General features: G+C 42.7%; 1 protein-coding gene across 4 annotated transcripts in view; it reads right to left on the bottom strand.

Annotated features, from left to right (window-relative positions):
* Positions 1-20402, bottom strand: part of LOC118368775 (adhesion G protein-coupled receptor L3) — a 362805-nt gene that overhangs the window by 197705 nt on the left and 144698 nt on the right. For all 4 annotated transcript variants that reach the window (XM_052497230.1, XM_052497228.1, XM_052497229.1 and 1 more), the window contains exon 4: positions 15433-15646. In XM_052497230.1, coding sequence (XP_052353190.1) covers positions 15433-15646 — 214 coding nt within the window. The remainder of the gene's footprint in view (positions 1-15432; positions 15647-20402) is intronic.

Below are 20402 nucleotides of genomic sequence, written 5' to 3'. Positions count from 1 at the left end.
ATCAAATGTCAGTTAATATTTCTAATGTTATTTCTGACTTCTGTTGACTCCAACATGGAGGATATATGCATTTTGTTTTCTGAGCGCTGTTCTCAGATTATTGCATCGTTTGCTTTTTCCGTAAAGCTTTTTTGAAATCTGACACAGCAAATGCATTAAGGAGAAGTATATCTTTAATTCCATGTATAACACTTATTTTCATCAACATTTATGATGAGTATTTCTGTAAATTGATGTGGCTCTATTTATCTCTATTTGTGATTTTTGAGACTCCTCTCTTTGGCTGGAAAAATGGCTGTGTTTTTCTGTGGCTTGGCTCTGACCTAACAATTGTTTGTGGTGCTTTCACTGTAAAGCCTATTTGAAATTGGACATTGGTGGGATTAACAACAAGATTACATTTAAAATGGTATAACATACTTGTGTGCTTGAGGAATTTTAATTATGAGATTTCTGTTGTTTTGAATTTGGCGCCCTGCACTTTCATATCGATCCCGTTAACGGGATTTCAGCCCTAAGAAGTTATTTGAATCTGGTATGTTCATGATGAGTTGAAGAAAAACCCAGACAGCCAGATGGAGAGGAGTTGTAGATCACTGATTAAGAGCCTTTAGACAACGTACAGTTTAATGTATCTCTGTGACGAAGTCTCCTCTTACTAAATAAAAATATCAAACCTTCGAGAAAAACTGGACCCATACGATGTGGCCAAAGATTTTTAGACAGCATTTCCTTGACAAACTGGCTTTGAGCTGAGGTGAGTGGACAAGGTAGATAGTTTTGTTTGTGTGTGTGTGTGTGTGTGTCTGTCTGTCTGCAAGGAGAGGTGACAGAGTGTCTTTTGAACCAGACCCCATGTGGCGGCAGTGTCCTGTCGAATTTGTCGAGCACAGCTGAGACGTTTGACTCTCTTAACGTTTTCCATTCCAACAGGTCTCCTGAGATACAGGGCGGAGGCAAGAGGGGGAGACTACCTCATCCCCAAAAGCTACTGCAGGGTGTTTGTTTGTCTGTGCTATTGGTCTCAGCGCTAGTTTGGATGTGCATGCAGATCATTGTCAGATGTGCCTACAGTAACTACAGGGTAAGGCAGTGTAATAGCAGTGTAATAGCATTTGCTGCTCGAGTCATAATAATTACTCATTCTTTTTTTGGTCCATTTCATCATTTGAAATGATATCTGTCAGGGTAATTGAACGGAGCTAACACTGCTATGGTAACACCTCTCAGGCAACACACACAACAGAGCAGATTGGATTCTGGAGCACCTGATGTAGAATCAGCCCCCCCCCCAATCCTAAACTTTACCAACAGTGGGGGAAAATGCCAAAATGCCAAAATGACCCAAGATCAGTGTCTAGAGGCAACTTCACCCTGTCTTGAAGAGCGGGGCTGACAGTCGTACTGTCCGAGTGCTGCAGAGCATCTGCCCCTCACTGAACTCTGGCGCAATGCAGTGTGGACCACAAGCACGGGTGTTCGGCAAGATTGGACGCCTTTGCAGCATCTAAGCCAAAACAGATTGGAGTAGCAGAGGTGCCAGTGTGAACTGCTGGGCGTGTGGATGAGCCAAGCAGTGCTCACTTCGGGTTCAATCTCTGTAGAACCACCAGTTACCATCAATGCTAATAGGGCCCATGCTGCCAAAAGGAAAGGCCTTGATTAATGAATAGTAATTGAAACAGCCAATATCATATTTTTATCTATGGACGCCACCACAGAAACAGAGTAGAATGTTATTTGTTATAATATCATGGCAGTTGTCAAGAAATCTGTTGACTTCCGTAGAGCAGCCCCATAGACCCTGCACAATAAGAATAAAGTGAACCTTAAAAAAAAGGCCATACCATCAACAGCTCGTATTAACAAAAATAACTAATATATGCCATTTAGTAAGATAGCACATAGAAGACCCAATATAAAATGGGTAACAGTTTTTGTCAAAACACCAAAAACAGATAATACAACAGCCTATGCCGCCAATGGAGGTGTGCACGCAAAACTGCTACATGATGTCACAGAGGCTCCTTCGCATTTTGTTTAACATTCTGGCCTCGTAACTAATCAAAACCCAGCAGATGTTGTCCCTGCTGACAGTGAGGTAAACAACAATATTAGGAAACTGTGGACAGCGTCAATTCCGCCGACTTCCCAAGGTGACACAGCCGAAAATCTGATTGAGTGGCGACAGCATCTCCGGGGGAAATAAAAAAGGATGTCGGGTGCAGCGGCAGGTCACACAACCACCACTTTCTTTCCATCCTTCTTCACAGTAACTCTTTCCCTTTCTTTTGTTCTTCATAGAACGTTTCTCTTCAGCCTTCTCTCTCTCTCTCCTCTCTTTCCCCCCCTCTATATGTCACTTACCCTCGTTCTTTACCACTCCATTATCTCTCTATTTACCCTCGTTCTTTACCACTCCATTATCTCTCTCTATTTAACCTCGTTCTTTACCACTCCATTATCTCTCTCTCTATTTACCCTCGTTCTTTACCACTCCATTATCTCTCTCTCTATTTACCCTCGTTCTTTACCACTCCATTATCTCTCTCTCTATTTACCCTCGTTCTTTACCACTCCATTATCTCTCTCTCTATTTACCCTCGTTCTTTACCACTCCATTATCTCTCTCTATTTACCCTCGTTCTTTACCACTCCATTATCTCTCTCTCTCTCTCTTTACCCTCCTTTCAGCTGGTCGCTATTGCAACGGTAAAAGGCAGTGTCCAAACAAAACACAACTGTGAGACAAATTACTTGTTGTTTTTTTACCAATCCTAGAGGCACAGGGGCAGCAACAAACATATCCCCAATAAGGCTCTCATTTCTCATTGGCCAGTGTCTGCTGCGGGGGCCATTGGCAGAATTAAGGCTCATGAATAACAATGTGGCACTGTGGACCGAGAGCTACTGAGAGCTTCCCCACTGTGTCCTATTGACATGCTCCCAGTCAGAAAATAACCTGGTATAATTAGCTTTCACAAGCAGGTATGGCAGAATGAGAGGCCGCTCTCCAGGCCAATATAAACCTTAAGGGAACATTGCATTGAATTTGTTCTCAGATGAGGAAAGGATAATGAGGAAAAGCTGCTATTGGCGAGAAGTAAGCTTTTTTTGAATAACACATAGGTGGGTATTGTAAAAGGAATAACAGTGACACGATATCATGTTTGCATTGACTCCGTGACTTAACATAATCCGTATCTTAGCTTTTTGCGAATAATATTCAGCTCCTTCTGTACAGGTGAACCTATTGCAAAACATGCAGATATTTTGAAGTGACATCATCCAAGTATCCATGATGCATTCATTATATCATGAACTGGAAGTGAAATGGTCAAAGATATTTATTTTTTCATTTCGGAAATCAGTCTTTACCATAAATGCAGACATGGCGTGGAGTGTGCTACGGCGTCATCATAATTATCCAAATACGCTGATGGGTGGGACACATGAAAGGTAAACGTCACATCCACGCAGCCACACACACACACACACACACACACACACACACACACACACACACACACACACACACACACGGTTTGATGTGGCTAGGCCACCATTTTAATGCAATTTAAATGTAAAGACAGTTCTCAAAAGCTCCCAGGACTTCAATCATACATGATGCTTGACTATAGTATGCCTTCATTAAGTATATATTTTAGGGTTGTGGGGTACAAACTGATAGAATATCCAACGCCACAGTCTGACCTCGGATCAAAGTGAATTGCGCAGTATCCGGTATGAAACATTGTTTTAAGGGGATTGTTTCATAAATGTTCCAGATGAAAGATTGATAGTTGACATCCCATGCATCCCCTTTTCCTATCATTTCCTATTATTCATACTAATCCCATAGATTGTGAAGCGGAGACCCATGGGAAGTCGAATTGCGCCCGTCGGCACAGAAGTTGTGGCAGCATCCAAAACAACAGAAGCGTCACCCCATGTTATAATAGTCAAGCACATTTGAATCTAGACATCCTAAAAAAGTATTCAATAAAGACACAAAGCCCAGAGACTGTAACAACCATCAGAAGGCCCCTATACAAACTTATTTGGAAAGTGTTGGGGGAAAACCCTGCTGTTGAAACCTGAGACAATTATGAACGAACGAACGAACGACCGGATGGATGCTGCCAAAAAGATGGACACAGTAGGTGGGGTGACTCGGAATGAGCAAGGGAAGCCTGGTAGAAACAGGTCTCCACAGGGGGATGCTGCGCTCCTGAGAGAGGAAAACGTGGGAGAGAAGGGGCGTCTCACTCCCTCGCCTCGACTGTGGAAGCAGGTGGCACCGCCGGCGGCAACTCTTTTGCTGCCCCAGAGTGCTGCACCCATAGAAGTTGTCCCGTGGCCACCCATTCATGTCCAGCTTAGGCCCACTGAGGGAGGAGCAAGTGTGTGCGTGTATATGTGTATGTGTGTGCGTGTATATGTGTATGTGCATGTGTATGTGTGTGTGTGTGTGTGTGTGGTGTGTGTGGTGTGTGGTGTGTGTGACAGAGGGAGAGACAGAGAAAATGAAAGGGAGCAAAAGAGAGAGACCAAGAGAGAAATATGTATGCATAATATGGAGTAAGAGAGTACATTGGAAACTGGGAGAAGGACAAAGTCTCCCATAATGTCAGAGTTGAGTGCCCAAAAAGCTCATCGCTAAGCTAAGGACCGTGGGACTAAACACCTCCCTCTGCATCCTGGACTTCCTGAAGGACCGCCCCCAGACGGTAAGGGTAGGCAACAACACATCTCCCACGCTGATCCTCAACACAGGGGCCCCTCAGGGGTGCATGCTTAGTCCCCTCCTGTACTCCTTGTTCACTCATGACTGCACGGCCAGGAACACAACACCAACATTAAGTTTGCTGATGACAACGGTTGTCATCGGTGTCAGAGGAAGGGCCAAAAATGTTAAAGACTCCAGCCACCCAAGTCATAGACTGTTCTCTCTGTTACCGCATGGCAAGCGGTACCAGAGAGCCAAGTCTAGGTCCAAAATGCTCCTTAACAGTTTCTATCCCCAAGCCATAAGACTGCTGAACAATAAATCAAATGTCTACCCAAACAACTTGCATTGACATCCCCCCCTTTTCATTAATTTTACACTGCTGCTACTTGCTGTTTATCATCTATGCATAGTCAAGTTACCCCGACCTACATGTACATATTACCTCAACTAACCTGTACCCCACACATACCCACTGTATATAGCCTTGTTGTTGTTATTTTATTGGCTTACTTTTTTTTACTTTAGTTTATTTAGTAACTCTTATTTTCTTAAAACTGTATTGTTGGTTAAGGGCTTGTAAGTAAGCATTTCACGGGAAGGTTTACACCTGTTGTATTCGGCGCATGTGATAAATACATCTGATTTGAGCTCCGACTGGATGCCGTCCCAGACAAACAGCTTGAGTCACCGTTTGACTGAGGACCCGGGCACTTCGTTTGGGCTCGGCTCTACAAGATGAGTCCACACTCTCTCCCCATCGTCTGAGTCCACAGTGCCGCCTGGCCAATCCAGCTGACACATATAAACACACATACAGCACTCCGTGACAAATGCAGTAAATCCACAGCTGTAAAAACACTGGGAGAAAACCAGAGAGTGTCATCGACTCGACAACTAGTGGGGCTGGCAGTGGCACAACGGAGCTAAATCAGACTCAAATCCCGACAAACAAACTCCAAGATGAGCCCCTGTTCTCATGAATGATTCAATTTCACTGCATCACTTGGACTAGCAGTGAGAGAACGGGGTAAATTAGATAAATAATCAGAAACCAAGCTAATGACTTCCTAGACTCCCAGATGAAAATAATGTATCTTGTTTATTTGGAGCTAATGGACACTCCAGAAACGTGACACTTGGGCGATGTCATTATTTTCTTTCCCAGACTACGGCAGTCTTATTTTCAGGACTAAAGTACACAGAAGTATAGCTCAGTGTGCTCCGTTACCGTCAAGGTCATTCCCAAGGAAATGAAGGAGCTCACCCCCTCTGACCTCCCTCCCCCAAGTCTACCTAGTTCTCTATAGATGATGCATTAGGAGTGGAACAATATGGTACAAACAAGGAGAGGCTTTCATTACCAAGCTAATTTAGGCTGGTGTAAATCACCTGGGTTGTGGTGTAATGAAACATGAACCTGGGCTGGCACGTGGAGCCTGATTCATAGGGGCACGGTCTTTCAGGTGAATTGTACCATTCTACCGTTCGCACATCAATTTAAATTAAATAGCCCTTAGCGCAAGTGATTGGTGCAGGAATTTATATCAGGGGAAAGTTCTTTCGAGGGGCAGGGTGCACAGTAGGGAGTAGAAGATTCCTAGGAGGACTGGTAATGATGTAGACATGAGACATAAATCAGAAAAGCATGAAGATGTTTCATCTTCGAGGCGAGGATGGCTCAACGCAAAGTAACCCAAAGGTTAAGCGAAGTCGGCCGCCTACTCCTACATAAGACGACACAATCGAGAAATTGCCACCTTAGACGCTTTCACTTTGAGTCGGCTTACTGGAGGAAGCGCTGAGCTATAGTAGACATCAAATGGGGGTCTACTCCAAGCTGCCAATTAAAAGAGGAACGGAGGAAGAGGGAGGACAGAGGGATTTCTGAGCAAAGGAGGAAAATCTCAGCTGGGAATGAGGTTGGTGTGCTTCAAGTGTTCCGTTTAACCAACTGCCCCTGTCAGAAACCTTTTTTTTTACTGTTCTGATGTATCCAAACGAAACCCACTCCCACAGCTAACAAATTCACTGAGACCTCCTCCTCCCGACCATTTACTTTCATTACGACACATGTTTAACCAGTGACCGCACCGCGCGAGGCTATTCCTCTGGCATTGTATTGCATTAGGCCCGAGATATGTCAGGGTTTTCCTGAGGAGAACAGTTCAAAGTTGAAACGTCACCTGTCAAATTCACACACTTTTTTACTTCTTCAACTTGTGGGGGGCATAAGGAAACCCAAAGGGATCCTCAAACCGCCCGGCTACTGGATTCATTCCGGTTTCTTTTTCTTCCTCTATACCCTGAGAGTTATCAATCCGCTCCCCATGGGGAAACCTCCCAAAAACATTTTCCACTGCCAGTTTAGGCCTTTTTTTATGAATCACTGTTGAGTCTGGTCTGAGATCCAGGCTTGCCCGTTGGCTGGAAGGTTAGACTGTCAGGCTGAATTTACTATATCTAATTGGCCGAATGGAAATACAGCAGGTTCTAATCAAGCCGGGTGGAGAGAAAGGAGGCAGGCAGGGCTGAACAACTATATCAGGTGACATAAAGGGGCGGGGGGGATTATACTTTTTTTTGTGAAAAGCACAGTATGGAATAGAGGGTTAGATGAATGAGGAAGGCAAACATGAACAGATTGGAATTGGGTTCATATTCCTAAAGTAATCATCAGACTGGATTTAATTTTATTGCTTGCATGTTCTGTGTATTCCACGGGGGGGACATTACTTTTTCTGTCAGAGCTCTCTTCTCTATTACCCTTTCTACATAGTTCTGTTTGTATTGTCGGCAAACCTCCCTTGGCTTTATTTAATTGTGGCACATTTTGTTTCGGTATTCACAACACACCATTGTCTCATGCTGTGGTTGACGGATTCTATTACTGACAGGTGCTCAACGCGACCATAGCTTGATTCATAGTTAGTCGGCACTGCACCCCCTGCACCACATGTATAAGTTAGGACAGATGGGTCAGAAAATTGCAGAAGCAAACTGCTCTGCCTTACAAATAATAGTGTTGGTCTCATACAGCACACAATGTTATCAATGGAAAGTAGATAGACTAAACACAAACTCAGCATATTTGAGGCTGGAGACTCATTTCTAAACAAATAAACCCGCATCCAATAACTTGGGTGTGTGCGAGAAGCACACGTATCATAGATTCATGCTTAAATTCATATGACATCGCTTTGTTTGAGGAGTTAAAATGCTAATGCAGGCCTTGACTTTAAACAACGGAGGGGGGACACCCGAGGGAGGGCTTTGCAGGTCACGCATGGCCAATGATCGCACTACTTGCTCATCTGCTCATCCGCTTGGCGTGGTAAGCTCCCTTTTCATTTCGGAGGTGGGTAGTTCTCCTTCTCATCAGTCTTCATAATCTCTATCCTACCTCATGCTTAGCCAAGGAATTTACTCTCAAATGTTGATTTATATGGGAAGTTCAAGACCAAGCCAGAATACATATCTTATAATACAACCCCCTCGATGAGCATATATCTGCAATAATTATAAACACTAAATCAAGTTATTTATTGCCTGATTGAGTATTCAACCAACATTACATATGGTTGTTGCATCTATGGGTCAAATATTTAAGATGCAAACATGTCATTTATGTACTTTAAACCAAACAGTGCATTGTCATGCATGAACTGGGATACCCCCCCTTTAAAAAACATACAGTGCCTTCAGAAAGTATTCACACCCCTTGACTTTTTCCACATTGTTGTGTTACAGTCTGAATTTAAAATGAATTCAATTGAGATGTGTTACTGGCCTACGCACAATATCACATGTCAAAGAGTATTTATACATTTTTACAAGTTCAGAAAAAATGTAAAGCTGAAATGTCTTGAGTTAATAAGTATTCAACCCATTTGTCATGGCAAGGCTAAATAAGTTCAGGAGTAAGAACTTGCTTAATAATTCATAAGTCTTGCTTAATAATAACTTGCTTAACTCACTCTGTGTGCTATAGTGTATAACATTTTTTTTATTTTAATTACTACCTAATCTCAGTAGCCGACTCATACAATTATCTGTAAGGTCCCATAATAAAGCGTTGAATTTTAAACACAGATTCAACCACAAAGACCAGGGAGGTTTTCCAATGCCTCGCTAAAAAGGGCTCCTATTTATAGATTGGTAAAAAAAAAAAAAAAAATTTTAAAAATTACCTTGAATATCCCTTTGAGCACGGTGAAGTTGTAAATGACACTTAGGAAGGTGTATTAATTCCTCCAGTCACTACGAAGACACAGGCCTCCTAACTCAGTTTCCAGAGGAGGAGGAACCCGCTCAGGGATTTAACCACGAGGCCAATGGTGATTTTAAAACTGTTGCAGAGTTTAATGGCTGTGATAGTAGATAACTGAGGATGGATCAACAACATTGCAGTTACTTCCGCAATACTAACATAAAGTGACAAATACAAATATACCAAAACATGCATCGTGTTTGCAATAATGCAATGAAGTAATACAGAAAAAAAAACGGGGCAATGAAATGAACTTTGTTTTGAATACAAAGTTACGTTTGGGGCAAATCCAACACAACATTTCACTGAGTACAAGTGTCATTGTGGTATGCCGCCGTCGTGGTATGCCGCCGTCGTGGTATGCCGCCGTCGGCAAAGACTAGGACGTTTTTAGAAGAAGAAGAAGCGCTGGAGGAAAACCTGGTTGTCTGCTTTCCACCAGACACTGGGAGGAAAATGCATGTTCCAGCAGGACAATAACCTAAAACCCAAGGCCAAATATACCCCAGAGTTGATTACCAAGACGATATTGAATGTTCCTGAGTGGCCTAGTTACAGTTTTGACTTAAAATGGCTTGAAAATCTATGGCAAGACTTTAAAATGTCTGGCAATTTTCAACAACCAACTTGACAGAGCTTGAAGATTTTTTTAAATTCACATGGGTGTGAATACTTATTTAAATGAGATATTTCTGTATTTCATTTTCAGTGAATTTGCCAAAATTCCTAAAAACATGTTTTCACTTTGTCATTATTGGGTATTGTGGGTAGATGGAAAAATTTGATTTAATAAATTCAGGCTATAACACCACAAAACGTGTAAGTCACGAGGTATGAATACTTTCTGAAGGCACTAAAGGCTGGCAAAACGCCCAGAGCCTTTTTTACGGAGGTGACTTTTTGTCAGAGACAGCCAATTGATCTTCGATGAGACATTATCCCGCTTCAGGCGAACTCCTGTTACACCATGCTCGCTCGTCTACTCCATATCGCCAAGTCATCAAATGGCCAAACTTGAATTGGCATTAAAAAAATATATAAAAAAATGTAGAGAAGAGCAAAAATAAATGTTCTGCAAACTTCTATGATTTAAAGGGTTGAGAGAGAAAAGGGCAAGCTACAGAAGCGGGAATATGTGGCCGGAATAATACGCAATGGGGTATAACGTAGAGAGAGGACTGCAGAGTCATTTTGTCGGGGCCATCTAAGGCTGATCGACCCCTCTGTGTAAAGACATTCCATTTGGTTTGTGCTTCAGTGCTGTGAACATTCTCTCAAAATATTACTAGCATTTCACCAGTGATTGTAAATAAATAAAGACTCTGAATACCCCTCTAGCTTATACTAATAGTCAATTGTATACAGTCGCATGCCATGTGTTCCATAAGCATTTGCTGAAACAATGAAAAAATGCATAGATCAAGGAACAAATGCACAAGAATGTGCATCAACAAATTTGACTTGAGAAACAGAAATGCCAAAACTAATGATGATAATTATGAAAACAACAGAATATCCACTTGGTTGGATATTTGGCAGTGTTGAAAGAGTCTGCCTATCCCGCCAGTGAAATGTACGCTTGCGACATCACAACAGTTAAGTCTGAGGATTTGAAAGTGGACGGGCATAGGAACAGAAGGGAATCTTAAAAATAATATAAATATCTCAACAAATCCTTGAACCCTGAAGTAGGTCTAATGCCAAGAATGACAGACACTTGACAGGATTGCAAGCTCAATGGTGAGGGAGTAAGAGTCTTCCCTATGCTTGCTTTCTCTCCCCCACCTCTGTCTTTGATGAGGAATTTTTACTTTTAATTAGGTTTTGCTTGTTTCATACATTCTAGCCTGCATTTGACAAAGTGAATAAAGCCCCCCAAAACTAAGATGTTATACTTGTAAAATAAGTTAACTTATTGACCTGCTGTTGCTTCAAATCCCCAGTGGTATATAATGCAATACTCAACCTGATGGTAAATATCCATCTGAATTACTGGGAACTAGTGTAAAATCAAAACACACTGGAGTCAATTTAGTTAAAAGAAAAAAAGCATCTAGCACAAAAGCACATTTTCCTTATTACGACACGGTACATTTTCAGAGTGTTTGTCTCAACGAGGGGGAGGGGGTCAAACACGAAACAGCACTTGGCTGATGAGAGGCGAGACCCTTTCCTGTGTAGAGACAGAATCGGCAGAAGATAACCAATCAAGGCCCAAAAGCGATGGTGGAGATGAAAACTTCAGAGAAAAAGGGATAGAAATGGGGGGGAAGAGGGGAGTGGAGGAGTCTCCTTTATGACCCTCTTCTCCTACAAGGGGGATCATACACAGGCGTGACACAATGCTATCAGCCTATCAGGCGTTCCCTTAAGGTCTGCAGAGATGCCGGGTGATATATGACTTTGATATCGCCGGTAATTACTGGCCGTGAAGGCCACAACGCCTCAGGGGAAAGAAAGGGAGAACACAAAAGAGGAAAGGCGCTGGGTCGCTGATGAGAAAACGGCAGAGGCTGTTGTTGTTCGATATCGTCGCCGTTTGTTTTTGAAGTACTGCGGGTCGCCTGCACGTTGTCGAGATAGAGCCTGATTGATATGAGAGCACCCTGCTGCAGGCGGAAGCACTTCTGATGAATAATCTAGCCTCACTGCAGAGTTTATTGAGGAGAGATTTCCAGAGGCCCCCAAAAAAATAAACCCTGTGAAGATATAAAAAAAAAAATTAAAACACTCGATATACTCGTCTAGTTGACAGCGTACTTTCATTGGGAAGGGTAGATGGACTAAAATGTGGTAATTGCCACCAATTACATCAAATTAGTCCCGGTTGCATTGGTTGAATTACAATATCATTAGCCACCTTCCAGTCGCAACCCGGCCCCACACACAGGTGACACGTCTTTGAGTGGCTGTGATTTTCCAGACACGTAATGGCCACCGCATGCGGGAGCATCAGTAATGACTCAGAGCCATTCATCCTGTCGGGGGCATGGTGGGGAGACAGCTTTCATTTTGAGATGCATTACAGCACTCACTGGCGCGGCGGCATGCTATCACTCAGGCATAAGCTATTAGACCTCGCTTAAAAGACTGTAATGGAATCAAACACCTTGCTAGAAGAGACTCTGTACGCCGGTGGGATTTTTAGTAAGCAACCAGTCTTTCCATGGGGGGAGGGGGGTTCATTCCATTCTTCCGAAGGGAGGAAAAGTACGTTGAGCTAGCTAAATGTGTATTGACGGATAGCGGGCTTGGTGACATGGATGGGTATTTTTCTGATGATGGATGCTAGCCTGTGGCTTAGAGTTTGAGCTTGCAGCCTGGTTCGTTCTATTAACTGGCTGTGAATGATACCCAGACCATGCCCGTCAAAATGACTTAGCCAGTGCCAGCAGGGAAGACAGGTGGCTCATGGGCTGGGAAAAAAAAAGAGAAAGAAATCCCAAAGGAGGAACATTCCATTAAGTGGGAGGCGGGAGAGGGAGGCACAGGCAAAGCAGGGTAGGATATCAAATACCAGGGAAGTGTGCCTCAGTCGCTGGTCTGTATGCCAGTGCGAAATGCCCATTTAGTTTGGAGGACATTGTGTACGGAAGCCAGCAGCTGACAACGTGAAGGAAACCAATATCCTTTTCATGGGTAGACCTAAAGAAATATATGAAAACAATCACTGGTGGGGGAAAAAATATTGGTGAGAGTTTGCCTGCTATTTTCTATTTGTTATAGCATATATACCTAGTCTGAACACTATGCTAATGCATTTTGTTATGTGATAATCTGATCAAAGCCAGTCAATTGTAATCAGGAAAAAAAAGCGCAGCAAAGAATAATTACTGTGATTTGCTTTGAAGTATGTAAAAGTCTGCAACGGTGGGATGAGCGGTCCATTCTTCTTCTGCGTGTATTTCCCCCCACATGATCCATTCAGGGAAATCAGAGGAATCCAACAAACAAATGCAGAGCGAGCAATTTTCGGCGCCCGCTTTTCATCTCGTGCCAGCTTCTGCATTATCCCTCACCTTTGAACGTACTTTTTTCAGAGTTATTGTTTCGGTTTGTTTTGTTTTATTGAGCTTAGCTACCGGTTTCCTAGCAACAGCTATGGGAGCTTGGTTGCACCCGCACGTCCATTGCGCTTTCCTGCACGCTAACCCCTCGCACAGGCCTCTTCACATGCTAATGTGTTAGCCATGTTGCTAGTATTACAAATATCTCAGGACTCTACCCTCCCCGAGCCCCCTTCACCACCCACAACCTTTATCCACTTGCCAAATTTGCCTCAAAGACAATAAGCGCTCGCTCTGAATCAGGTTTCACTTGTCGTTTAGCTTTTGTGAGTTGCTCTCCGCTAGCTCTGTGATGGTAAAGAGGTGCACTTCCCTGCTGGCGTCCTTTTTTTCCTGGTTTTCTTTTTTGTTGTTCTGTTTCTTCCTCATCTCCAGTTCGATTCATTCCGCCAGGGATTACTGTTCTGAGTGGGCGGTGCAGGAGGGATGACAAGGGAGATGCTATGGGGCGGATCAATTATCTGACAGTGGTGTTTGGACCTACCTTTTTATCCCTACTTCTCAACACCAGAGAGTATCTCATCTTTGCCGTGCATTACACTCAAAGTGGAGGGAAAGGCAGTTAGGTAATGTGCAGAACGCCATTAGAATTCTCAAAGCAACACATGGAACGCTGGGTCTGGAAAACGAGGACGTGTCAACATTGAATAGCAATTTAGATAAACCTTATCTCGGTGGAGTGCTCGTAACCTACAGTATTCATGAGGACGTGATCATGACAAGCGCTACAAATCCCGGTACATGTCTGCAGCTTTTAAAGGGGGCTTGAACCAAATCATGCTGTGTATCTATGGAAAAGGGTTTGACAGACAACCTCGGTCGACCATCTCTCCTTACTAGAACTGTGCATAAGGATCATCATACCACAGCCAAAAAAACAACGATGAATGTGCTTTACTTTCCTTAAATCTAACACATTAGCTACATGTACAGTATGCTCAAAGCCTGTGTGAACTGTGTACATTTGCTTAATGTAGATCCTCAAATTATGTGTACAATCTCTTAAATCACTGTCAAAGTGCTGTATACTCTTTGTCTGCACTGACAAACCGGCCTCCATTTCCTGGTATCCCCACAATGTAGCCGTAACTCTGAACAAAGCGCTTAGGCCTGGCAGGGGAGCTCACCAAGAAAATATTTATGTCGAAAAATAAGAGATAATGTATTCAAATCAACATTAATTTCTACCACAGGTCCAATGTATTTGTGGTATGAATTTACAGCCAAGACAGGGATTTATAGTGTTCAATCGGAGAACATTACAGAATTCTTGACCGCTTCCACTCCAAACATTGGATTTCTTCAAACATTTGGATCCATATTCAGATTTGAAAAATACTCCAACAGGCTCTGGAATCAGAGTAGCAAGTACTCCTGCTGCACTGTTCAATTATTTAGCCATTTAAACATGTATTTTTTGAAGAAAACATTCATAGCCCTTACTGGCTTTCATGCAATTTAAATGTGAGCTTGTCCGAGGTGTTGGACTTGAAAGCAGTTGCTATTCATTGGAGCGCTGCAAGTTGCCCAACATTCTGGGGCGGGGCTTAGCGAAGGGTCAATTTAATCTCCAATTAAACTCAATTCAGAAATGTAAATGGAACACAAATTATCAACATTGGAGAATTGTGTATTATTTTCAATGAGGACGTGTTCCCCTGAATGGACAAAGTGAGTTCATGATACCCCCCCCCACTCTGCCCTGCCAACCCCAGACAAAGGCTCAATAACAGGTAACCAAAATTGCAACGACAGCACTTGTGGCTCCCCTGTTAATCTCCCCTGTTATTGTAATGGTGAGAGGTTAGCATGTCTTTGGGGTTTGATGTGTGTCTAACTTTCTCAATCATCATAATTCACAATTAATTCGGGATTATCCGTAGTCATGATAGCATCCACATTAATGTAGAAGCGTTTAGAAACATATTCTATTCTTATTTGCAATAAAAGTGACTCCAAAATGACAATACATTTTTTTTTAATTCTATAGTAATAATAATCTGAAACACAACCGTAACAAACAGCAAATTAGTCCAACAAACTTTTGGAGTCACAAGCTTGGATGTAGTCATTGCGTGCTATGAATATGGGACTACATGTTTTACTTTTTACTACTTTAATGCATAAGTGAATTTGTCCCAATACTTTTGGTCCCCTAAAATGCAGGGACTATGTACAAAAAGACCTGCAATTTCTAAACTGTTCACCCGATATAGATGAAAATACCCTCAAATTAAAGCTGCAATTTAACCTCGGTCATAGTATCATTTAAAAAATTAAATGTGCTGGAGTACATAGCCAACAACAAATGGGTCACTGTCCCAATATTTTTGGAGCTCATTGTATATAGAGGTCTGGATTCTTACCTCTGGGACATGATCTTGTAGGCATCGGGAAGGTAGCAGCGTGTATTTTCCATTTGCGCTGGGTCGGCGTCACAGATCTTGTCATCGGTGCGGCCGTAGTTGGCACTCTCAATCATGATGACGTCGGTGCCCGGGCAGCGCAGCTCGATGGGGTAGCTCTCACAAGACAGCTCCCTCCTCACCACCGCCATGGGGATGGGAGCTCGACTGAAGGCTGTGGGTACATAGAGAGAAAATAACCTCAGCAAAACCTGCGTAACACTGGGGATATTTACCATGCGGGAATTGAACCTGTGTCTCCCACTTGCCAACCTAATATCTTAACCAATAGAGCAAGATAAACAGAGCAAAAGATGAAGAGAGGGTGAGGATAGAGCAAAGGTCCAAGATCAGACATTGGGACAGAGGGAGTTGGGCGTGGGAGGCAAAATAACATGGCTGTAGGTTGTGTGGAAGAGGGATATGGAGAGATATGGTGAAAGGTCAATAGTTCAAAGCGAAGTAGTATGTGTGGAGCATGTTAGTTGTGTTCATGATGACAATCCTACCAATACAGAAAAAAAAGGAACCAGAGAGAGAGAATGATGAACATCCATCATCCTCAACGCAGGTGATCAATTAACGCATTAATCATGATGTCGTTATTCAATTAGAGCTGAGAGAGGTGGCCACGCCCACTTAACAGGGAAAGGTGACGGTTGGGTCAAAGAGGGGTTAACTGCTAGCGCTCTGGCAGTATTGTCATTGTTTACCTCAGGCAGCCAAATGGCAGGAGACCAGAGCCTGCGGTCTGTCATGCCGTTTCTGCTTCGCCTCTTGCCAGAGGAACAGAGGAAACTCAAGGGGTTTGGTGTTTACAGTGGGAATGAAAAAAATGAGTGGGAAATGTAAACATTGGCCTGAGAGATCGCAGGGGACCGTGACAATTTGAGATTTTCATAAACACCCCTTAACAGAAGTGTCTGTGTTACAGCGCCAACACTGGACAATGGGTCCTGACTGTAAGCATTTATCATGGGCTGGAAGGGGGCTAGACAGCCTGGAAGTGTGAGAGCAATTTACCTGTGTGTGTTTTGCCTGTGTGACTGTATGCCCTTGTGAAGTTCTCTCCCCCCTCCAGTAAATTCCACTACTGTGAGCCGTTATGAACAATCTAAAAGTTTTCATGGTACCACTTTCAACCCCCCTCCCATAACGACAACTGGCTTCTAGCAACTAAGGCACTTCCACTGATACAGACTGGATTCCAAATGGCACCCTATTTCCTACATAGTGCACTACTATTGACAAGAGCCAATAGCGGTCTGGTCAAATGTAGTGAACTATGTAGGGTATAGGGTGCCATTTGGAATGCAGTCTGTATCAGTGGAAGTGCCTTAGTTGCTAGAAGCCAGTTGTCATTATAACAGAAATCGGACGTATGAATACATTTCCTCCGGTTTAAGGAATGAAACATATCAATTATCTCCTACTTAATGGAAGTCTCTCTCTCTCAAAACAAGTGATCTGGATCTTATTACATTTCTACTTTTAATCAAGGGAGAGAAGAACAAAAATAGCATCCATGGTGCCCGCTTGTCAAACATTTGATTAGGCAGTGATATAAATACAATGAAATGTGTTGAAAATCTATGAAGAATGAAACAAATATTAATTTCCAAAGTTTGCTGCTTCAGTGTCTTTAGATATTTTTGTCAGATGTTACTATGGAATACTGAAGTATAATTACAAGCATTTTGTAAGAGTCAAAGGCTTTTATTGACAGTTACATGAAGTTGATGCAGAGTCTAAATTTGCAGTGTTGACCCTTTTTTTTCAGGACCTCTGCAATCCGCGCTGGCATGCTGTCAATTAACTTCTGGGCCACATCCTGACTGATGGCAGCCTATTCTTGCATAATCAATGCTTGGAGATTGTCAGAATTTGTGGGGTTTTGTGTGCCCACCCGCCTCTTGAGGATTGACCACAAGTTCTCAATGGGATTAAGGTCTGGGGAGTTTCCTGGCCATGGACCCAAAATATCAATCTTTTGTTCCCTGAGCCACTTAGTTATCACTTTTGCCTTATGGCAAGGTGCTCCATCATGCTGGAAAAGGCATTGTTCGTCACCAAACTGTTCCTGGATGGTTGGGAGAAGTTGCTCTCGGGGATGTGTTGGCACCATTCTTTATACATGGCTGTGTTCACCGGCAAAATTGTGAGTGAGCCCACTCCCTTGGCTGAGAAGCAACCCCACACATGAATGGTCTCAGGATTATTTACTGTTGGCATGACACAAGACTGATGGTAGCGCTCACCTGGTCTTCTCCGGACAAGCTTTTTTCCGGATGCCCCAAACAATCGGAAAGGGGATTCATCAGAGAAAAGGACATTAACCCAGTCCTCAGCAGTCCAATCCCTGTACCATTTGCAGAATATCAGTCTGTCCCTGATGTTTTACCTGGAGAGAAGTGGTTTCTTTGCTGCCCCTCTTGACACCAGGCCATCCTCCAAAGGTCTTCGCCTCACTGTGCGTGCAGATGCACTCACACCTGCCTGCTGCCATTCCTCAGCAAGCTCTGTACTGGTGGTGCCCCGATCCCACAGCTGAATCAACTTTAGGGGACGGTCCTGGCGCCTGCTGGCTTTCTTGGGCGCCCTGAAGCCTTCTCACAACAATTGAACCGCCCTCCTTGAAGTTCTTGATGTTCCGATAAATGGTTGATTTAGGTGCAATCTTACTGGCAATATCCTTGCCCTTCTTGTGCAAAGCAATGATGGCGGCACATGTTTCCTTGCAGATAACCATGATTAACAGAGGAAGAACAATGATTCCAAGCACCACCCTCCTTTTGAAGCTTCCAGTCTGTTATTTGAACTCAAATCAGCATGACAGAGTGATCTCCAGCCTTATCCTCGTCAACACTCACACCTGTGTTAACGAGAGAATCACTGACATGATGTCAGCTGGTCCATTTGTGGCAGGGCTGAAATACTGTGGAAATGTTTTTTGGGGATTCAGTTCATTTGCATGGCAAAGAGGGACTTTGCAATTAATTGCAATTCACCTGATCACTCTTCATAACATTCTGAAGTATATGCAAATTGCCATCATACAAACTGAGGCAGACTGTAAAAATGTATATTTGTCTCATTCTCAAAACTTTTGGCCACGACTTTACACTGAACAAATATATAAACGCATAATGTAAAGCTTTGGTCCCAAATATCATGAGATGGAATAAAAGATCCCAGAAATGTTCCATATGCACAAAATGCTTATTTTCTCAAATTTTGTGCACACATTTTTTTTTTATCCCTGTTAGTGAGCATTTCTCATTTGCCAAGATAATCCATTCACCTGACAGGTGTGGCAACAAGCTGATTTAACGGCATGATCATTACACAGGTGCACCTTGTGCTGGGGACATTAAAAGGCCACTCTGAAATGTGCCGTTTTGTCACAACACAATGGCACAGATGTCTCAAGTTCAGGGAGCATGCAATTGGCATGCAGGAATGTCCACCAGAGCTGTTGCCAGAGAAGTGAATGTTAATTTCTCTACCATAAACTGACTCCAACGTCGTTTTAGAGAATTTAGCCGAACGTCCAACTGGCCTCACAACCGCAGACCACGGTTATGGTGTTGTGTGGGCGAGCAGTTTGCTGATGCCAACGTTGTGAACAGAGTGCCCCATGGTGGCGGTGGGGTTATGGTATGGGCAGACATAAACAACGGATAATGAAGACAATTACATTTTATCGATGGCAATTTGAATGAACAGAAATACTGTGATGAGATCCTGAAGCCCATTGTGAGGCCCATTTTTAAGAGATACCTGTGACCAACAGATGCATCTGTATTCTCAGTTATGTGAAATCCATAGATTAGGTCCTGATTTATTTATTTCAATTGACTGATTTCCTCATATGAACTGTAACTCAGTAAAAACGTTGACATTGTTGCATTTACATTTGGTCAGTATAAAATACTTGTAAGCAAGCACCACAATACAATAAGCGTCATTTATATGGAGAGGATGATGCCATCCATATAGTAAACCAATAAATGCAGCAAAATGTGGCCCAAAATCCAGATGGCTATGTTTTTAACAGTTCTATCCAAAGGCACATGCACAGCCCATTGCATGGGATGGTTACCATAGAAACGTTGCACTGAGAATTGCAAAATACTTACCACCCCCTTATGATAAAGTACCAAACTGAATTTTAAAAAGCCATTTTGTCTCCACGATCCCTGAAATCAATAAATGATTTCATTCTTATCTCATTTATTCCACATTCTGTTTCATATTATTCTCTTGCTATGGAGTAGCTCATTCTCAAACGCGACGCCACATCAATTTATAAGCAGATTTGAGTTCTATTGAACTGTGCTTTGCTGAATAGCTCTCCTAAACATGAGTTTGCTCTCTGAGTATTACTGATCTATTTCAATTCACTGGGCAGTGGGCAAAGTGCCGTAGTTATTCTATAAGGCAAGAGGATCAAATTCATCTTTGTGCCATTTTGAGCAACACAGTGTGCCATCCTAGGTTGTTTGAAATCACAGCATTCATAGTAGGATATTAACAAGTTATGGTATTAACGTGTGCTTCACTGGTAACACTTAGATATATGGTGTGTACACACACACACACACACTACTGTAATGAGTCTCAAACTTCAAAGGTCATGACCTACAGTACCAGTCAAAAGTTTGGACACACCGACTCATTCCAGGGTTTTTCTTTATTTTTTACTATTTAAGTGAAGACATCAAAACTATAAAATAATACATATGGATTTATGTAGTAACCAAAAGAGTGTGAAACAAATCAAAATATATTTCATATGTGAGATTCTTCAAAGTAGCCACCCTTTGCCTTGAAGACAGCTTTGAAAAACCCATGAATGAGTAAGTGTATCCTAACTTGACTGGGACTGTACGCAGCTTCAAACGTAGGCCAGATTAAATGGGCAACAGACA

This window comes from Oncorhynchus keta, chromosome 35 (genome assembly GCF_023373465.1).
Source record: "Oncorhynchus keta strain PuntledgeMale-10-30-2019 chromosome 35, Oket_V2, whole genome shotgun sequence".
NCBI lineage: Eukaryota > Metazoa > Chordata > Actinopteri > Salmoniformes > Salmonidae > Oncorhynchus > Oncorhynchus keta.
This window is presented reverse-complemented; position numbering and strand designations above follow the sequence as displayed.